The 21,703-nt window shown below is 34.6% G+C and overlaps 4 protein-coding genes across 7 annotated transcripts in view; 2 read left to right on the top strand and 2 right to left on the bottom strand.

The window, feature by feature from the left end:
• Window positions 1-5,973, bottom strand: part of rdx (BTB/POZ and MATH domain-containing protein rdx) — a 373,257-nt gene extending 367,284 nt beyond the window's left edge. Inside the window, exon 1 of one of the 2 annotated variants that reach the window (XM_073984643.1) lies at window positions 5,457-5,973. The gene's annotated coding sequence lies outside the window, so the exon portion shown is untranslated. The remainder of the gene's footprint in view (window positions 1-5,456) is intronic. The other variant, XM_073984632.1, reaches the window with a different exon arrangement.
• Window positions 5,974-7,244: 1,271 nt separating this feature from the next.
• Window positions 7,245-11,285, top strand: LOC141402764 (dnaJ homolog subfamily B member 12). Its single transcript, XM_073984688.1, has 7 exons — window positions 7,245-7,403; window positions 7,472-7,636; window positions 7,806-8,018; window positions 8,859-9,445; window positions 9,519-9,634; window positions 10,400-10,563; window positions 10,635-11,285. Exons 3-7 carry the CDS (start codon window positions 7,877-7,879, stop codon window positions 10,745-10,747), a joined length of 1,122 nt encoding a protein of 373 aa, XP_073840789.1. The 5' UTR covers window positions 7,245-7,403; window positions 7,472-7,636; window positions 7,806-7,876; the 3' UTR covers window positions 10,748-11,285.
• Window positions 11,286-11,572: 287 nt separating this feature from the next.
• LOC141402770 (copper homeostasis protein cutC homolog) lies at window positions 11,573-17,334 on the top strand. 2 transcript variants are annotated; one of them, XM_073984702.1, is made up of 2 exons: window positions 11,573-11,704; window positions 16,356-17,334. In XM_073984702.1, exons 1-2 carry the CDS (start codon window positions 11,687-11,689, stop codon window positions 17,307-17,309), a joined length of 972 nt encoding a protein of 323 aa, XP_073840803.1. In that variant the 5' UTR covers window positions 11,573-11,686; the 3' UTR covers window positions 17,310-17,334. The 2 variants fall into 2 exon arrangements, with proteins under 2 accessions (XP_073840803.1, XP_073840812.1); XM_073984711.1 differs by lacking the exon at window positions 11,573-11,704 and adding an exon at window positions 15,539-15,685.
• LOC141402786 (huntingtin-interacting protein K) lies at window positions 11,831-18,076 on the bottom strand. 2 transcript variants are annotated; one of them, XM_073984748.1, is made up of 3 exons: window positions 17,749-18,059; window positions 14,003-14,491; window positions 13,750-13,932 (listed from the first exon to the last, which is right to left on the bottom strand). In XM_073984748.1, the coding sequence occupies exons 2-3, from the start codon at window positions 14,252-14,254 to the stop codon at window positions 13,834-13,836; spliced, it is 351 nt and encodes a 116-aa protein (XP_073840849.1). In that variant the 5' UTR covers window positions 14,255-14,491; window positions 17,749-18,059; the 3' UTR covers window positions 13,750-13,833. The 2 variants fall into 2 exon arrangements, with proteins under 2 accessions (XP_073840842.1, XP_073840849.1); XM_073984741.1 differs by lacking the exons at window positions 13,750-13,932; window positions 14,003-14,491 and adding an exon at window positions 11,831-12,642 and having other exon boundaries at window positions 17,749-18,076.
• Between the last annotated feature and the right edge of the window lie 3,627 nt (window positions 18,077-21,703).

Raw genomic sequence — 21,703 nt, 5'->3', positions numbered from 1 at the left:
CGAGAGTTGTCTTACATAGCTAGACGAATATAGTTCTATAAATCGACTCCAATTTGTCCGAAACGGATTGCGTCCAAAACTTCTTGGGGATTATCATTATTTCGAGGAAAAACAATTTTGATTCTATTTAACTGGTCGTAAGCCTAATGGATAAGGGTATTCAAATGACCACGGCCAATCGTGATTGAGGAAACGAAGCTGTACAGATACAACCAATGTGATGTAAGGATACAACATTCTGCAAAGAGATCGCAGCAGAGGTGAAGATGGTGGACTTTTGTGTACACAAAAAAAGACTCCGACGTAATATCGAGGAAATAGTGGACTTCATTAGTAGGAAGAATTTCATGGTCGCAGTGGTGCAGGAAACCAAGCTCAACAATAACTACAGATTGCAACTTTGCGATGGTTACGAAGTAACCTATTGCACCTGTCTGTTCAATACAGACCTATCTCGCTTGAGCCTAACTGTAATAGCCCTTACATGGAATGTATGGGGGTAGCAGCCAGGTGTGGAACTGCCGATATACAGTTGCTGAACATCCCGCCGCACGGTAGTTCAGAATCAGTTTTTCCTGGTCAAAACTCTGTAACTTTTGAGCGGATAGAGATATTTTCATAATTCTTTTTAATATTCCTTTCCGCCACATTAAAAGCCACCAAATTCGGTCTAGCGGTTGCAGAAGAATTCAAGGTCAAAGTTAAAATTTGAGTTTTTTTCATATTTTCCATCAAAATTTGAGTGTTTTTGAGTTTTTCATATGTTCTAACTATTTAAAAAAGGTTAAACCCCAATGAAAAAACCGTAGAAATACAAAAACAAAAAAATTGGAAAAATTTTTTTTAAAAGAAATTTTCAAAATATTTTTTTTAAATTTAAATTTTTTTCCATATTTGAAAAAGTACTCCTTAGGTTTTCATAAAACTCTTGATCTGCTCCAGAACCTGCAAGAAGCTACTACTTTTTACTACGATATGTTATAAAAAAAAATAAAATTAGCAGATTCTTGCAGTTCTGGAACAGACCATCCATCTTACAACTCTTATAAAAAAGCTCATATATTAAGAAAATTTCCACTTGTGTGAAAAAGCTATAATTTATATGGGAAAAGGTATGGAAAACACCAATTTTTAGCCATGTAATTTCAAAAAATTTAAAAAATTGTAAAACGGACGGAACGGCACAAGTAGAGTATATATGGGCTGAAAAAGGACACTCTCGGGCATCATTCTGTGAAACGGAACTCTGTTCCATGCTGTTCCCTTAATGTTCTAGTCCACTAAATTTGGAATTTAACTAAAAGTTAGTACCTGAGGAAAAATAAAATAGCTCACTTCGTGTAAACACCACGGCAATTTATTAAAACGACTCTTAAACTTACTACTACCTACCTAACAAAAAACAATGAACACAATATCTGTTGTAATTTCTGAAAAATAGCTGCTTCTTTCTCCAGAAATTTGTAAAAATTACGTATTTTCAAACAACATTTTTCGTCTTTAGGAGCACGCCACGCCCACACATAGCAATATTTTGATCTAATTTTTTGCTTTCCTTAGTTTCAATATTTTTACTATCGAATCCCATATATAAATTAACAAACTGTGACAACAAAAAATGGGTTTTTGTCCAGGAAAATCGTTTGCCGAACCACTGTGCGCCGGTAAATAGCAGTATCTCAGATTATGAGCCTGACATTTGCGCCCTTAGCCAGTATTAGAGGAGTGTGTCACAGTTCGCCAGACATAACCGTCGTGCCACCTGGTCTACAAATAAAGTCACCTGGCAACACGTCATTTCTCTCGGATCAGACTATCTCCTCAAAAGTGTCTCCAACAGCAGATTTCATCACCTCTTTTTTCAAAAAGTTCGGGAAGGCAAAAATGGAAAAAACGTCAAAAAAGCTGGAACAAATGTCAAAGTCGGCGTACCAGCCAATCGGACGCCGGCATCCATGTTACTATTTTTTACACGCTCAAATTTGTCGATTAAAAAGTTTTTAAAGAGAGCGTCATTCAGCGCCATTTTTGTTTAAAGAGAAGTGAACATTTTAGAACTTTTTTATGTACGGGAACGGGTTTTCGATTAATATGTGCAAAAGTCGTAAAAATTGTAAAAACTTTTTAGTTCTGGAACAAAGCTACTGTTACCACAACAACAACAATCAGTATGACACCGTTTGAACTGCAACATGGTGCCTTCTAATGACTCCAATGTATCGTACTTCAGAAAATGTTACAATCCCGCGATAGCAAGTTCTATGTGGTGAGTTGACCTGAAACCCAGAAGATTTCAGCCAGCGGCTGCTAGAAAAATGTCTCTAAAATATTTGTATACCCTACACCACACTGTGGGTAAGGGGTATTACGTGTTAGTGCATTTGTTTGTAACATGCATAAGGAAAAGAGATAGACCCATAGTTCCTTCTAGGGATATGCATAGAATCACTTTCTGAGTGCATTTATGCATGTCGGTCCGTTCGCAACGTAGGTCGCATTTGTTGTCCGATTTGGCTGAAAATTGGGGCAGATCATTTTTTTAGCCGTCGGAAGAACGCTATTGCTTTTGGTGAAAATCGGTTCAGATTTGGATGTAGCTCCCATATATATTTTCGTCCGATTTGAGGTATTTGATGCACCAAACATGCTATATCTGTCCAATTTTGATGAAATTTGGAATTTATGACGGAATTAGGTCTAAAAATAAATGTGCCAAACTACATCGAAATCGGTTCAGATTTGGATATAGCTCTCATATATTTTTTCGGCCGATTTGGCGTATTTGATGCACCAAACACGCTATATACGTCCGATTTTGATGAAATTTTGAAAGTATAACTGAATTCGGTCTTAAAATGATTAATGATTATTTTGTTATATATTTTCATTTCTTAATTTATATGCTTTTGCTTTTATTTATGTTTAATTCTATTCATGATATGCTAAGAAATATTGTTAGATATAAGTATCTGAGAGTAGTTATTGTATAGCTGTTTTTGGAACCGCTCATGGCCCTATGGGCTAGGTTACTGTGTTTGTCAAATAAAAATTAAATTAAATTAAATTGAATAAATGTGCCAAACTACATCGAAATCGGTTCAGATTTGGATATAGCTTCCATATATATTTTCGGCCGAATTGACGTATTTGCTGCACTAAACACGCTATTTACGTCCAATTTTTATGAAATTTGGAATGTGTGGCTGAATTTGGTCTAGAAATAAGTGTACCAACTTATACCGCAATCGGTTCAGATTTGGATATAGCTCCTATGTATATTTTCGTCCGATTTGACCAATTTTGATGAAATTTGGAATGTGTGACGGAATTTTCTCTAGTAATAAGAAAATATAGAAACTAGTTCAAATTGATATATATCTCCTATATTTTACATATTCACAGTGGTGTAGGGTATCATATAGTCGGCCCCGCCCGACTATGATCCTTTCCTTACTCGTTTGAATGTGGAATTAGGTATTTTTGCAATAATTTATAGTTTAATGCTTCAAAAATAAGAAAATAAAAAAATTTTGACTCGATATACAACAACAATTATGAACATTTTTGCAAATACTTAACACGCTAAAAGTTTAATGGTCAAAACATATGCAACTGAACCAAATCGAATGCAAAAATGTTCAATATTTTGTAAAATATCACTTTTTTTATATGATTCACATCATTTTCTTTTGTTTTCGGAAGTCTAAAAGTAAGTAAAATTTTTAAACTGATATCAATCATGCGTACTTCACCGGCGGGGTAGCGGGTCATAGGGGAGAAGCATGAACGCTTCGGAAATAATGGAAATCATATTTCAGTTTTCGATTTAATAAAATTCAGAGCCTAGAGTCCAGTTATATCGTTTATTAGCAAAAGTCAGCAATCTAGGTCTCGAAATACATATGAGCGTAGGGGATGGACCCTTATCAGGGTGAGTAATACTGATCTATTAACGTTATAACGGGCGGTATCATTGACAATTCGGTAGTCTATAAACTTGAATAGTTTTAGAAAGCTCATTATATGATAATATACTACACAAACTATGTATATAGATATTTAACCATTAAACTTTAAGGCGTGTTGTGTATATACAATTTTTTCATAATTGTTTTTGTATATGGAATTAAAACTTTTTTGGGGTTATTCTGAAAGAAAATTCCCCGTGACTTTTTTCACTTTCTCCCTTAAGTTGAAACGATGAAAAGACAAAAACTCACGGGGAATTTTCATTCAGAATATCCCCCTTTATTTTCTTATTTTTGAAGCACTATAAATAAGTGCACAAATACCTAATTTCCCTTTCAAAAAAATATTTTACAGACATTTTTCTAAAACGTGCAATTTTGTTGCAAATGTATTGGCCACCACTGTACATTATATCGCTCAATTCTTAAACCTTAGTTCCTATAAGGCAGCTAGCAAAATATATGATCATGCTACGGTACAGATTCACTGGATCCTTTTTTCCATCACCAGGAGTTTGTGGAAGCAGTGACATTCCTAGTTGACTATACAACATACATAGGCACCTACAAGTATAGGAATGTTTAAAATCACCATACACTTTACAATACTAAATAGCCCATTATGAAATAAACTAAACTTACCTAGTTCAGGCAAGTTAAGGGAACAAGTCGAGTTTACACACTACGCGAACAACATTTTGTTTAAAAATGTAAATTTTTTAAATAGCCGGCTTTAGGCTGGGTGTTTAAGACTTTCTCCTATGAACAGGAGCTAATTTCGGGCACGAAAACAAAATATTTTTAAATATAATTTTTTTAAAAATAATTTTTTGCAACTTCAGAAGCCCATATCTCGGGAAATATGGACTTCCGCAACAAATGTTATATATATATTTGTGATCAGGGTGACGAGATCTACCTGTGAAAAAATATCATCCCGATCTAAGCTTAGTGGGTAAATCCGTTTTATGCCAAGCATGTCTTTAGCCCAAAGTGTTATCGGCGAGAGTGCCTTGAAGTGAATTTGTTCCGAAATGTCTTCAAACAGATATAGATATGTTATATGAATTGCTCTCTCTATGCTTTTTTCTGGTGATGGATGTAATACAAATCAGTACAATATACAAATATATCAAAAACAAATATTAATATTGGGGGCTCTTGAAAAACTTGTTTATTTTTCTTCTGACCAAACATCAATGCAAAGTACGGTAAAGACAACAAAGCCGGTCGGCAACTATTTGATGTGAAGGTTTATCATTGGAACGAAAAAATTAATAAATAGGTTTTATTTTGCAACATGAGATCCTTAACGCACCAGAAGAGCCATTATACACATGGAAATAAAATAATATATCATATCTCTAAAAATATTAATTTTATTTGGAAAAATAATTAATAATTAAAAATAAAAACAACATTTAAAGTTATACGCCGTCAAAATTTATACTACGTTGACATTGTTGTCTAATCTTGTGTTTCTCTTACCTTATGCTATTGTGGTACCACTTTGCCTCTTTCGACGAATTCAATTAGCAATATCTATAATGTTTATATTATTTAAATATTATTTTCTATTTATTCGCAAAATGTTGTATGTTTTCTTTTGTATGTTTTTGCAACCTTATTTAATTATTATTTTCTTTCTTATTGGGCTGCTATTGTTGTCGCCATTTTCGCACTAACATGCACACACACGAAGGAAAAACGTTGTTATGTTTTTGTTGTTTTCTGTCTAGGTTTACAACACTCACGAGCAACTTTTTTATGTTTTCCCCATCGATTTTGTTGTTACACTTTTTACCGGAAGTTTTTCAGTTTTCGTAATTATCTTATTTTTTAGAGTAGCGAATGTTTCAGAGTTATTTTCCACAGATTTTCAAGATAATTTTTTAATATTTTATCAAGAATCTCTCCGCAAAAAACACTGGGTACGATTAAAGAACCGAGCCAAACTAAATATTAACGGCGGCGTGCCTTTGGAAGAATGTCAATGGCTGATGTTAAAAGTTGGATACTTCAACGTCGGCGTATTACGTTTGACAAAAGTTATGAGAATTGTTTTAGTGGCATTTTTCAGTATGCGTGAAGTATCATCACACCGCGATTACGTAGGTTGAGGTGTGTTGAGAAAATGAGACGCTTTTATGATAAGAGCAATTGTTACAGTATGCCCCGACCAAGCTTATACGGCTTTATATGATTACATTTATTGGCATATTAAAGAGGAAAAGGCTACACAAAAAAGTTAATTTCCAAACAATAGGGATACAGTTCTTTAGCGCATTTACATCAAACGGAATGTATTTACCAAAGCGGTTAATAAATCTCTAGTTTTAGGTGGCAACGTAAATTTGTACAGAGCAGTATTGCGATTCTCTAATGGGTACTTTACACGATATGTTTTTTACATATGAGTTGTCACTTTGCATGTACATTTTGTATGGGAGAAGTGACAACTCTTATGTAAAAAACATATCGTGTAAAGTACCCATAACCCATTTTTTGAGTTACCGGCAAAAATCGGTAACATTGATACGTAAAATTATGAATGAAAAGTTTAAATAAAAGTTGACAACACTGTTGCTATCGGTAAAGCTTTACGACTGCTTTGTATTGGTCGCTAAATTACCGAGTAAAATTATTAATTACCGAAATTATAAGTATTTTAATTTTACCGATTTTTGTCGGTAACTCAAAAAATTAATTTGGAGAATCACACTACAGGGGTGGGATTCTTGTTCTATGAAAATTTGAAATTAGAAATAAATAGTCTGTTCCAGTACTGCAGGAATCTGCTAATTTTTACTATTTTTTTTTTCGATAATATAAAGAAAAAAAGTTATCGTAGCAAAAAGTAGTAGCTTCTTGCAGGTTCTGCAACAGAGCATTAATTTCCTTATTTACATATATTCTTTCTTCATTTCTTTGCGTTATTAACATTAACAAAGAAGGGGAGCACTACATTTTTCTTGGGTACATACTTTTAATGACAGTTTTTCCACGATTTATCACGATGTTATTCAAAACTGCAGTGGAGTTGTGTAACTCATTTTTTGAGTTACCGACAAAAGTCAGTAAGATTAAAATATGAATAAAGGTTGACAACACCGTTGCTATCGACAGGACTTAGCGACAACTTTATTTTGGTTGTTAACTTACCGAAAAACTTCGTTAATTATCCAAATTATTAGCATGTTAATTTTACCGATATTTTTCGGTAACTCTTAAAAGCTTAAAATATCGCCATGCCACTTAACCCCAATAACATGACAATCGATGACATACGATAATTACACAGAACGATAACTCAAATTCGATTTGTCATCTCATCTGGATTAAAAAATCTAATAAGAGGGTTAATATGATGTGGTTTTAGTGAAAAAATTAAATTATATTATTCTCGAAGGTGTTAAAAGTGTTAAATAAACTAAGGTAAGTGAATTGGATATAAAATGTAAAGGAATATTTATAAATTTACAATATTTTCCTTTCAATTGCAGCCAGCGTAGATTTTGGAAAAGTCTCGCTTGTGGCAAACCCCTGACCCAATAAAAACTACATTTTTTATTGGGGTCTATTTATTATTACATTAGACGTCGGAAGAAGTGACGACACGACGGTAGACGGGAAAGAAGAAGATTGCCGAAACATTTAGCAGCTGGCAGGCACGTACCATTTATAGTATATTTTTGTTTTTTAAACAAGTGCAATTTTTTTCTTCAATGTGTGGTAGTGGTGCTTTGTGTGACGTCGTTGGTCATGGATTACAACACAGACACACATCTCCATTTACGCTTTTTATTAACATTTGTTTTATAAATATTAATTAAACAGATACATTGATAATTACGTGGAAAGAAAACAAATATCCGGATTAGAAAGCAACAACAAGAACACGAATCAAAATGACGGTCATAGAGGGCAACAAAGACGAAGCAATGCGATGCATTGATATTGCTGTACAAGCTTTGACCGAGGGAAAATTGGAAAAGGCTGAAAAATTCTTATTGAAAGCAGAGAAACTATTCCCCACAGAAAAGGCAAAAAGTAAGTGAAATGATAATAAAATACATAGATAAAAAAATATATATTTTTTTAAGCTTGGAATGTTAGGTTTATTAGCTTAAATTCCCCTTATCCCCCGATTGCTATAGCCGTATTTCTTCCGCAGAAAGGTAAACAATTGCTATTGAACCAACAATGACTGTTGCTGTCTATTGAAATATGATAAACATGGTAATGTTAAGGTCTATAATCATATCTGGCCTTAGCAAGCAATTTGAGATAAAGTGCGTATGTGTGTCACGACTGTTAGGTTAGTTCGCGTACCACGAACTCACGAATTATAAATATGTTTTCTTATTCTTAGATTTTTCTTTTAATCGGCATTTAATCAAATTTAAAATAATTGACTTACATTTTCTATTGGCTGAACCTTAAAAGAGAAAATGAACAAGTGAGTTTACGCACTACGCGAACAAAATTTTACATTTCTTTAAAAATGTAATTTTTCTTAAATAGCTGGCCTTCGGTCGGGGATTTAAGACTTTCTCCTATTGACATGAATTCGGGCACGGGAACAAAATTTTTTAACAAGGGATTTTTAGTAACTTCAGGTTCCCATATCTCGGGAATTATGGACTTCCGCAACAAATGTTATTTATATTTGTGAGCGTGGTGACAAGATCTGTCTGTGAAAAAAATTTCATCCCTATCCAATCTTAGGTGGTAAACTGGTCTTATGCCGAAAATATTTTGATGGGAGACGATGAAGCTTATAACTTAAGTAGTTTCTATCAAGGTTTATGTTTCTATTTTCCAAACCATATTATCTTTTCTCTCAACAAAAAAAAAAAACTTTAAAAAATATGTTTTTTCTCACTTCAGCTCTCCTTTCCAAAGTGAAAAGTTTTCCTTCAAATGGTGGTTCGGCAGGTGGCTCATCATCAAATCGCGGCGGCGAAAGTGAACCGGATGGCGTACGTAAACGTAAAAATTCCGATTCACGTAATGCTGAACCCGATTATACCGCGGAACAAATGGAAGCTGTGCGAAAAGTCAAGAAATGCAAGGATTATTATGAAATTTTAGGTGTCACCAAAACCTCAACCGATTCGGAAATTAAAAAAGCCTATAAAAAACTTGCCTTACAATTACATCCGGATAAAAATCGTGCACCAGGTGCGGTGGAGGCTTTCAAGGCGGTCGGTAATGCCGCTGCTATTCTTACAGATCCGGAGAAGCGTAAACAATACGATCTGTATGGCATTAATGAATCACATAGTGGTGGAGGTGGTGGCGGTAATGGTGGTATGCGTAACGGCTATTATGCCAGTGATTTCGGTTATTCACGCGGTTTCCAAGCCGATGTTAGTGCTGAGGAAATATTCAATATGTTCTTTGGTTCGGGTTTTCCACAACAGAATGTCTATATGAGAACAAATCGTCGCCGCCAACAGAGGGAGGAGAGAGAAGTATGTTGTGGTGATTTATAGTAGAATTTGCGTGAAGATGGATTAATTTTGTTTTATCTTTATTTTTTTCCAGAACCAATCATCATCATCGGCTTTGATTAATTTACTACCCATATTGGTTTTGATCGGCTTATCAATGATGTCATCATTCTTTATTTCGGACCCTATATACAGCTTGACACCATCACAGTAAGTTTAATTAGAGTTTTGTTTAAAAGCTGCGAACCCTTACGATTCCAATTAAAAGACGGATGTTCCCTAAGGAATTACTTTAATAAACACGATTTGGTGCATTTATGGAACTTTTAGGAAATAGTCTTTAAAAACTCCCTTCTCAACTCGTCTAGACTGACAACCTTCAGCCCGTCTATAAGGATACCTTTCACATGGGCTACAACACACACACATATTATATGGACAATAAAAACTTCATTCAGCTAGTCTATAAAGATTTCCTTTAGCTCGTCTATAAAGACTACCTTCAGTTCGTCTATAAAGACTATCTTCAGTTCGTCTATAAAGACTACCTTCAGTTGGTCTATAAAGACTAGCTTCAGCTCGTCTATAAAGACTAGCTTCAGCTCGTCTATAAAGACTCCCTTCACCTCGTCTACAAAGACTCCCTTCAACACGTCTATAAAGACTCCCCTCAGTTCGTCTAAAGATTCCCTTCAGCTCGTCTATAAAGACTCCCTTCAGCTCGTCTATAAAGACTATTTTTTCATCTCGTCTATAAAGACTTCCTTCAACTCGTCTATAAAGATCCGCTTCAGCTCATCTCTAAAAGGTCCCTTCAACTCGTCAATAAAAAATCCCTCCAGCTCGTCTCTGAAACTTCTTTCAGCTCTTCCAAGTGACCTTCGCTCAGTTCGTCTAAAATTAGTTCCTCTGCCCTTCTATGAAGACCTCCCTTCTACTTGTCAAAAATTCATCGATTATTTATTTTCATTTCAGCAAATATTCGGTGAAACGTGAAACTAACTCCTTGAAGATACCCTATTATGTTAAGGACAACTTCTATTCGGAATATCAAGGCTCGGTGGGACGTCTAGAGGAATCGGTGGAAGAAGATTTCATAAATCATTTGAAATTATCATGTAGTCGAGAACGGAATTATCGTAAGTATTTCATCACTATACATTCATAAAACTTGCATACCATCGTGTAACCTATTCCTTGCTCTTTTCAGGTGATTCAATGTTAGCAAAGGCGCGCAGTTTTGGTGATCGTGATTTGTTCCGCAAGGCCCAGAATATTAATATGCCCTCATGTGAAAATCTTCAAAAGTATTTGAATACATAGTTTAAGCCCGTTAAATATTATTATTAGAGAGAGAAGAAAGAAACGATAATTGATTTTGTGTTTTAACTTTATGAAAATACCACCTAACATACCCCTACCACACATCCACCTCCATCCCATCCTGCACCTTTACTCCTTTTCGAGCACCCACACACATACCCGCCCGCCCTGGTTTAACCTTTGTTTACCTTTTGTTGGTTATTGTTTTGAAATTTTTTGTTTTACCAATTTTTCTTGTACCCCTCCCTTTTGTTGAGTGGGTTTCTAAAATAGATATGATGATGAAATGACATCACACCAGGAAAAGGATTTAAATTAAAATTGTAGTTCAATTTAATGGCTTGTACGTGAAAGTGTTGTATTTTTTAAGATTAAAACTAAAGATTAAAAGAGAGAAAAATTAAAAGAAATTGATTTCACATATAAACGAACATACATACATAGTGCATACAACAAAAAACAAAAATATTTAATAAGTTATTTGCATTGTCAATAAAGAATGAAGGAATTTACGTCATACCTAATTATGAAAGTAAAAGATGGTTTCTTTTTTCTTAGGGGAATCTTTATAGGCAGCTTATAGGGAGGGAGACTAATAATAAATAAACTTACGACAAACAAAAAGAAGCCGGAATATAGAAAAGGGTGTCTTAGAGATTAGGGTTATTATTAACGATTTGAATAAGGGTAGCTTTTATAGGCGAGCTGTTGGGAAAACACTTTGTATCAAAATACTCTGTTTAAAATTGTATCAACAAACATATTCTTTTTTTTTTTTTTTTTTTGAAAATGTAAAATAAATGTCTTCTTATCTTGTTGTGAAATTAAATTTATAGAATATATTTGTGTGTTCCGCTGATAAGGCAGATATATTAATGGAGAATTTTTCCAAGATGACACATATTCCCAATTATTCAAAGTTTATTTAGTAATTGCATCATGTCAAGAATTATTAAGGTGAGCATAATAAGGACCAAAGTAGTAGTGTTTTAGTAAAGAACTTTTACTTATTATATGCGCGTAGTAAAGGGTGTTTTTTTTAAGCCCGATAGAACTTGAAATTGTAAAAAATAACACAAAAAATTAAATTGTAATCAAAAATGTTTTTTATTCGAAAGATCAATACGTGACATTAACATTTGAAAATGATTTCGGGCATATGGGCACCGCGGCTGTTCTTGACGAAGTGCATTCTGGACGTCCAATTTTTGGCCACTTTTTCGAGCACTGCTGGCCGTATGTCACGAATAACACGAACAATGCTGGCCTCCAAGGCATCAATTGTTGCTGGTTTATCAGCATAAACCAGTGACTTTACGTAGCCCCACAGGAAATAATCGAGAGGTGTCAAATCGCACGACCTTGGAGGCCAATTGACAGGTCCACTTCTCGAAATCAACTTATCGCCAAATTTTGATTTCAATAAGTCGATGGTTGCGTTCGCCGTATGGCACGTAGCGCCATCCTGTTGAAACCACATCTCATCCGGATCAATGTCATCCATATTTTCAAACAAAAAATCATTGATCATGGTGCGGTAACGATCTCCATTGACCGTAACGCGAGCTCCGGCCTCATTTTTGAAGAAATAAGGTCCGATGATGCCACCAGCGTGAAAACCACACCATACGGTGCATTTTTCTGGATGTAATGGAGTCTGTAGGGTCTCTTGTGGATTGGTCTCACTCCATATGCGGCAATTTTGCTTATTAACAAACCCGTTAAGCCAAAAATGCGCCTCATCGCTGAACACAGATGGACGATTATGTACTCCATACAAATGACGAAGTCGTCTATAAGTTGCGCGAATCGACGACTGATTTTCAAAGTAAATTTGGATAATTTCGTAGCGTTGTTCAAGCGTGAGTCTATTCATGATGATTTGTCAGAGTATACTGAAACAAATAAAAAAAAAGTTTTATCAAAATTTAATTTTTTGTGTTACTCTTTACAATTTAAAGTTCTATCTAGCTTAAAAAACACCCTTTAGATACAAAAAGATAAACAACCCGTTCTCTCCACCCACTGATCATTAAGTCCAGATTTACATTCGGCAATTTTTCTCGTTCCCTTTTAAGATCGTCTACGCGAGGAATTCTCTTCTGGAAATTTTTTTTTTTTTGAGCAAGTTGAATATATTGGCTGAATTTGAAACTTTTTCCACAGAAAGTTTTCAAAAATTACATTTTTGTTGAAAATATCCTGCCTTCGGACGGGTATCTGTCTATGGACAGATGCTAAACAGGGTTAACGCCATCATAATTTTTTCAAAATTATGTTTTTCTCAAAAATCATATGGGTTTTCGGAACTTTCGAAGCCTTATTGGGGTTATCATGAATGAAATTTCCCCGTGAGTTTCGTCTTTCCGCCGTTGCAACGTAAGGGAAAAAGTGAAAAAATTCACGGGGAATTGCCGTTCATGTTAACCCCCCCTATATCTAGGGAAATACGGACTTCCCACACATGATACATTGGCGTAATCAGCATTCCAAGATCTACCTGTGGACAGAATTTTAAAAATTTTCTGAGTCCAGCCACTACATTCATCTTATGACTTTTGTTTTCAAAACATTGAATATAATTTCAATTATAATTGTTCCACAAACATTCCTGAAGGGACAAAGGAGACTTCTCTCATATCAATGAGTGCGCCCCGATTCATATTAGCTCAATGATATGGGACCTACTGTTTATCGCCGAGTCCGAACGGCGTGTCTTAAGACACCACTTTGTAAAGAAGTTTTACATGGTGGAAAAACTCTGGGATATTTTGCCACCGCTGAAAAATGTGTGATGTTGTCTGGCCGGGGAATCGAACCCACGACCTTCAGCGTGCATACCATTGCACCACGGTGGCACCCATCAATTACTGCAAATATAAAAGGAAATTGCCAGTACAAGCAATTTTTCCATTTGTATTCCCTTACGTGTCTCTCCTCCAAACAGAGATTTGCCGCAATAAACCTGCCTAATAATGATTTTGACTAAGTTACACCACAAATAGATTGTACCTAAAAATGTTTTATTGGAAACTTAGAAAAGAAGTATAAGATAACTTATAAGCGATTAGTAGTAACACATCATCCTAATTAGCTATAATGGCTTCAAGAGCAGCTACAACATCTCCTCTTTGTTCGCGCAGGACTTTTTCAGCTTGTATTTTGCTAATTAACATTTCATTCATCTGAAAAGAAGAACAGCACATGATTAATAAAGTGTCTTGCCCGCTCCTCCTCCCCCACAATATTACTTACAATAAGTTCGATATCCTCTTTTTTAACTTGAATCTTTTGCAATTCCATTTCTTTGGCCACACGCAATTCATCTTCTTTTTGACGTTGATTACCAAACTGTTCAACGGCACTGGATATATTGGCTGTGGATATTTCCTTTTCTTCAGCGTAGTCAGTAACACGTTCTAAATCCGCAGCTCCTCCATCGTGTTTGGTTTGTTTTTTCTGTTTCTTATCTTGCACCTCATCCTCAGTACCATTAACATCGGCCATTTTTCGCCTTTTTTATTATTAGTTAACGAAATATAACAAAATAATAATTTTTATTCTCCACTAAAGAAAATGTGCAGAATTTAGAGACTATAGAGTCGGTGAACTGTAACGCCGTTCTTATTTAAAGAATAGTTGTAGAGTTGCCAAATCGATGTTGCTTTAAGACACAATTAAGGCGATGACATTTTAGAGGAGCCTCTAAAATAATAGATCTGGTCCAGGGGCCGGATTCTTGTTCTATGAAAATTTGAAATGAAAAATATTTTCTTTACAAAATTTTTCATTTGACATTTATTTCCTTTATAAAAGTTTTCATTTCAAATTTTCATAGAACAAGAATTGAGCTCCAGAACTAAAAAGTTTTTACAATTTTTACAACTTTTACACATTTTGCGTTCCCCCCACACAAAATTTATATGAAAATCTTTTACGACTTTTACCACTTTATAAAGTACGGGAACAGGCCAAATATAAAAAAGGTTTAAATGACAATAATGAGGTCCAATCAGCTCGTCGCTTTTCAAATTATAAAGGTATGCCAATGGCGGAAATTAAATTTTTATAGTGCGTTTGCATATGACCCGATTTAGTAAATCCACAGACATTCAAATGTCAATTCCATAGCGTATACGTAAAATAAATCCTCTTAAAAGGTTTAACCCGGAAAAAGCTCTAATGCGGGCCATACACTGTGGGCATGCAGGGCAGCATTTGTTATAGTTTTTGTAAATTTTGAAGTTTTTGTGGATGTATGTGTAAATATTTTATTCAGGATTGAAATCAAAACAATTTATTTATATTTATATAACGAATGGAATTGACATTTAAAACCCAGTGGGTTTGTTAAATCCGGTTATATATAAACGTACTATTATTTATTTTCCAAGTAATCAAAAACTAAAAAATATTTTTTTTAAAGGAAATTAAAATTTTCTGAAAATTTCATTTAAAAACTTGTTCTGGAGGAAAATTTATCATTTTTGAAATGTGGATTGAAGGAATGCCACAAAGTATTCAATCACACACGCACCGAGGGGTTCATCGGCAGCAGCAGTTTGGCTGTAAATGTATGTGCCGTACTTTATAAAGTGATAAAAGTCGTAAACGATTTTCATATAAATTTTGTGTACTGGAACGCAAAATGTGTAAAAGTGGTAAAAATTGTAAAAACTTTTTAGTTCTGGAACAGTGCTATTTTTATCCCTTGAAAATATTAATAGATTTTGAACAATTTCGCAAACATGGTAACCATAACAGAAAATCGAAAAGTGGCATCCCCGAGTCAATAAGCAATGTGATCAGGGGAAACATTGATAAAAGATAACAGAAAAAGTAAAAAAGAAAACAATACCGGCATTTATAAAACATTTTACAAAACATCCACATTTACCGACATATGACAAAGAAAATTTCGGCTTAAAAATCTACAGTGTAAGAAACCAAACCCCCGTTTTGACCTTTTTTATATCTTTTCAATAGCGTTTTTGAAGAATCGGCTTCTTTCCTTTAGCGACCCACCTGAGAAAATTCCAACGATGTATTGCTTTTGTTCTGGAAATGTATACTTCCCGAGATATGGGCCTCCAAAGTTCCACAAAGGCCCTAGTATAACATGTTGGCAAACCACCGCAGAAAATTATTAAAAAATTACCACAGATAGTGAAGTTTATACTGATTTCAACGATGTATTTTTTTTGAAGGGTATGTATACTTCCCGAGATATAGGCCTCCAAAAATATTAAATTTAAAAGAAAAATTTGTTCCCGTTCCCGAGATTTGAACCTGTTCATAGGAGAAAGTCTTAAATCCCGAAGGCCGGCTATTTAGAGAAAAATAGGTTAGGGCCTTTGTGGATCTTTTGAGGCCCATATCTCGGGAAGTATAGATTTCCGCAACAAAAACAATACATCGTTGGAATCGGGATAAAAAAACACTATCTGTGTTAATTCTTTTCATAATTTTCTGCGGTGGGTCGGTAAAGGAAAGGAGTTCCAATATCAACAATCTGCTATCCACGACTTCAAACAATAAAATTGTTTTCAATTAAATGTTCACTTATTGTGATATCGCAACTAAAGTACCCTTTGTAATTTCTTCTTAGTTTGGTTCCTGTTACCTGGAGGTTTTGGATCACTATATACTACTTGTGGAATATAACCTGGCTATTGCATCCAAGGATCGCCAATCTTTATTTGCTGCCTTGCAAGGAGGCGCTCGAAACCACACACACAAGAAACCAAACGAGCAAAACCACTCAGCAACTATGAGCCACAATCATGACGTAAAACTTGAGGTATGTGTGGATTCGATAGCCTCTGCCATAGCTGCCATGGAAGGTGGAGCATCACGTATAGAGTTGTGTTCTGCTCTTAGTGAAGGTGGCCTCACTCCGTCTGTGGGAGTTTTAAAAACCTTAAAAAATCTTCCACTCACCATACCCATTTATTGTATGCTGAGACCACGTAGAGGGAATGATTTTGTTTATACAGATTACGAAATGACAGCTCTACTCCACGATATGGAACTACTACAAGAAAACGGGGCAGATGGATTTGTATTCGGAGCATTGACACCATCACGCGAAATTAATGTCGAACAATGCCAGCAGGTATTGGAGAAAGCAAAAAGTCTTCCAATGACATTCCATCGTGCATTTGATGTCACCAATCCGGAAAAAATGCATGAGACAACCAAACAGATAATTGAATTAGGATTTCAGCGCATATTAAGTAGTGGCTTTCGCCAAAATGCCCTGGACGGTCTTGACAATCTGGCTCAGTTAATTGCCCGTCATCATCGGGACATTATCATAATGCCTGGAGCGGGTATAAGTATTTCCAATTTGGAAGAAATTTTAACAGCAACAAAATGCGTAGATTTCCATAGTTCAGCGAAAGCTGGGGCCATAGATGTGCCGGATTCAACAGATGGAAATTCTACCAGAATGGAATGTGATGTTAATATGGGCAAACAGGATATACTTCCGTATGATATTTGCGATAAAAGTGTTGTAAGGAAAATGGTTGCCATTGCCAATAGTATGGCAGAAAAATAAACGCATAACAATAGATGGACGAAAAGAACTGTGTTTTATTTTGAAAATAAACTACTGGAGATAATTAAAACCGCTAGAGGCACAAACTGAAGGAAGTCTTTATAGACGAGCTAAAGGGAGTCTTTATAGATGAGCTGAGGAGAGTCTTTATAGACGAGCTAAAGGGAGTCTTTATAGATGAGCTGAGGAGAGTCTTTATAGACGAGCTAAAGGGAGTCTTTATAGAGGAGCTGATCGGAGTTTTTATACACGAGCTGTAAGGAGTCTAAAGGCTGTTCTTTCTGCTTTATCTGGTTCCTGTTGAATCTTCATCTGTTTCCACATGATGTGACCCCAAAGATTCCAGTGCACACACCAATCTCCCTCGAGGAGCAAATGGAAATTGTGCTAGATTTATCATCTTAACGTAGATAAATACGAATAGGATGTATGTACATACCTTGAGCATATTACATTGCAAACTTGTTTCCAAAATGTGCTGTGGGTTTCGACCCAGAAACAAAGCAAATTCTGCAGGAATGTTTCTAAATATAATTTATAACAATAAAAGACGCTCTGCATATGTCTTTCTATTAAACAACTTTCATAAATATACAGGCATGTCACAGATTCCGATCGGAATGGTTTCAATTCTGTAATTCCATTTCGATCGTTTTTGTTTTAGCTTCTTAAGATTTCAATTGATTTGGTGAATTCCAAAAATCTTGTTATTTGTATAAATATAGCAACATTAAAGGAATCAAAAGAAACGAAACAAAAACATATGATTGATACAAAACAAAATATATACACTCTTGTTTCTCGTTTCTCTTCTGAAGCGGCGGGTAGGGATCAGCCAACTGTTTTTGTTTTGTAGCGATCTCAACCGCAACTGCTTATAAAATGTATCCAACTCCGTGTGGACTGCATCGAAGGGTGTAATGAAATCATCATAACTCCACATGAACAACTTCCAAAATTTTTTTCTGGGAGACAAACACGTGCGATAAAAAGAGACAACAAGATACCATTTGGCGAAAATTTTGATATTTAATACCCCGGTTACACTATTGAAGGTTAACCCACTGGGTTTAATAGATCCATTGGGTTAATCTTTGCTGGTTACACTTAGCTTTTCGAGGATATAAACTGTCAGCTGTTGTTTGTTTAGGGGTAGTTTACGCTATATGTAAATGTCATATGACATGAAATTTTCCATCATTATATATATATATATATATATATATTGGAGTAGCTATGATGTAATGAAGAATTTTTTCTAGCTTTAGTTTTTATCACTGCGCGAAAACTTATCATTTGCATACCACATCATACATCTCTTAATGATCATTTCATAATTTAACTAATAGTGCGGTTACACTACAGTTTTTTGCCGGGTTAACCCACTTTATGAGGATTTATTGCTTAATCTGGTCAACTCTGACCAGATTTGCCATACAAAAATTAAATCCTCTCACGACTGGGTTTATTTTAAATCCGGCACAAATCCACCAAAAATACAGTGTTGTATTCGGTATTTGTGCAAAAAAATCCAACTCTACTCAAAAAGTACCAAAAGTTGCAACTGTTTTTCCAACAGAGTTTGTCGTGTTTTACACGTTTACGATTGGTCGCATGCGATTTTATGGAGTTAATAAATCTAAAGTTATTTGAAAATCATAAAATTATTTATTTTTCTACATTAGACACTTTTTAACAAAAAGTACGCTTGATACCATAATACAAAAATGTATCCCTGTGTGTAAAATATACCAATATGAGCAAAGAGGGGACGATATCTCATACGAGAAATTGCAAAAGTGTAAAACACGACTTTATTAGTTATTTTGTATGTATACGTAAACAAACATCAGCTGACAGTTTATATCCTCGAAACGCTAAGTGTAACCAGCAAAGATTAACCCACTGGATCTATTAAACCCAGTGGGTTAACCTTCAATAGTGTAACCGGGGTATAATAACTTATACGATATACTTATTATTAATCTGTTGCTTAAAAATTGGAGTAGCTATGACGTAATGAAGAATTAAAAAAAATTAAAGAATATAATTGTAACCAAAATAATTAGATCTCCAATTTCTAGATTTAAGATGAATTATATATATGAAATTGTTTTAGAGTAGCTATGATATTTAGGTGGATTCTTTGTAATTATATAAATTGGCCTCAAAATTGGCTTCAATTGCAAAGCAAATAAATAAAAATAAAAATATATAGTCGCTAATATGTGAAATATTGGGGATTTTCCTTGCGCCATTTACTTTGTGCGTCCACACCAGCAAAAATTATTAATCATTAATCATATTCGATTATTTTACACGCAGGGATACATTTTTTGTAACTTAGTATCAAGCGTACATTTTGTTAAAAAAGTGTGTAATGTAAAAATTATAAATAATTTTATGATTTTCAAATAACTTTAGATTTATTAACACCATAACATCTCATGCGATCAATCGTACAGGTGTAAAACACGACAAACTCTGTTGCAAAAACAGTTGCAACTTTTTGTACTTTTCGAGTAGAGTTGGATTTTTTTGCACAAATACCGAATACAACACTGTATTTTTGGTGGATTTGTACCGGATTTAAAATAAACCCAGCCGTGAGAGGATTTAATTTTTGTATGGCAAATCTGGTCAGATTTGACCAGATTAAGCAATAAATCCTCATGAAGTGGGTTAACCCGGCAAAAAGCTGTAGTGTAACCGTGCTATTAGATTACAAAAAATTCGCTGATGGATCTACCTAAGTAATTGTACCATGGTAGAGAGTTACAGAATTTTGCTACAGGGGCTGGATTCTTGTTCTATGAAAATTTGAAATGAAAAATATTTTCTTTATAAAGTAAATACTACAACAAATACAACAACCACACAGAAATTTGTTTTTGTTTGTAAACGTTAGTGTAAACGTACATGTGAACAAAATAACCCACCAAAAAGTTTGCATCCGCGGATGCAGTTGAATCACTACAAGTGTACAGTACATTTGCCGTTGGAGTACATCTTTTCCTATGAATTCACTTATGAATTTTACAAGAGAGCGCGTAGCTAGGATGCACTCTGTTTTGCTTCCACAGCACACAGCTAGGATGCACTCCGTTTTCGATCCAAATCACAGCTTTCGATGTAGTCGTTTGGATTGAATTTAAAGGAACTCTTCGGATTGTGTTTTTATCTATCTAAAGATGCAGTAAAAATGCAAGCTATTGCGAAATATCCCAGAATAAATAAAATGCATTTATTATTTATGCAAAACTTTATGATATAAACATAAATTAAAAAAAAAGTTTCCATTCAATTCAATCACATTTGATTGAGCTTACTTCCTCCGTTCCCTGTTTAACCCAAGCGCATCTGATTTTCTTTCATCATCCTATTGTTTTATTTTGCCTTCCCATCACTAGTTCAGCTTTCGACATGGACTCCACTCCATTAAAATTTTCCGTCTCGTTAATTACCGCAAAAATGTTCGCAACATAAGTTGTTATTTCTTTATTTTATAACAAATTCTTCGAAATGTATACACTCTTGTTTATCTTTTGAAGAAATGTATAGGGATCAACCAACTGTTTTTCTGTAGGGATCTCTGCAGCAACTGCTTATAAAATGTATCGAACGGAGTGCATTTTTCATAACTCTGTTGGACTACATCGAAAGATGTTGTGAAATCATAACTCCAATTGCACAACTTTCACAATTTTTTGCCGGGAAGGAAATGTCTATAAATTATTGGAATTTAAAAAACTAATAATTTTTCACATTTGATTGAATGTTTTGAAAAAACATGAATAAAAACTCTTTAGATTTTCAATTTGAATGTTTCCATATCATTCCACTAAATGCATAATTTCTCGCAGAAAGTAGAATTCTTGCAAAAATGTTTGGGGTCGCTGGTAATTCATTGAAAAAAGAAAAGCTGTTTCAATTGTTTGCTTTATTTTTTTCAAGGTTAACAAAAAACTACACATATTAACAAATATTATACCGCCTCTATAAGCGGTGTTTTAGTGTGCGGCATGTCGTTCGGACCTGGAGGAGGTTACATGTCAATGATATGAAGGAGTCTTTATGGAAAATAGTATTTTTTATGGTGAATAAATTTGTTCTTCAAAAAATGTATATCCCTAATATACATCGAACATAAAGGGCCATTATTACATGTGTTCTTTTACTATCTGATGGATTTGAAAATGCTAAATAAACTAATTTGGAGGCATAAAAATCTAATTTTCACATTGAAAGATAATGGCAAGAAGCTCCTCCTTTACTAGGCGTTTATACCAGACAGTTTGTCTTCAAATACAACTCTGATTTACTAACACATGCATACATTTGTCGTTTGTCTCTCAGCTGTCCATCAGTTTTTCACAGACAGCCGGGTTGACAAA

This window comes from Musca autumnalis, unplaced genomic scaffold, assembly GCF_047663935.1.
Source record: "Musca autumnalis isolate F117 unplaced genomic scaffold, ASM4766393v1 scaffold_1, whole genome shotgun sequence".
NCBI lineage: Eukaryota > Metazoa > Arthropoda > Insecta > Diptera > Muscidae > Musca > Musca autumnalis.
The sequence above is the reverse complement of the archived record's forward strand: the minus strand, read 5'-3'. Positions and strand labels throughout refer to the sequence as shown.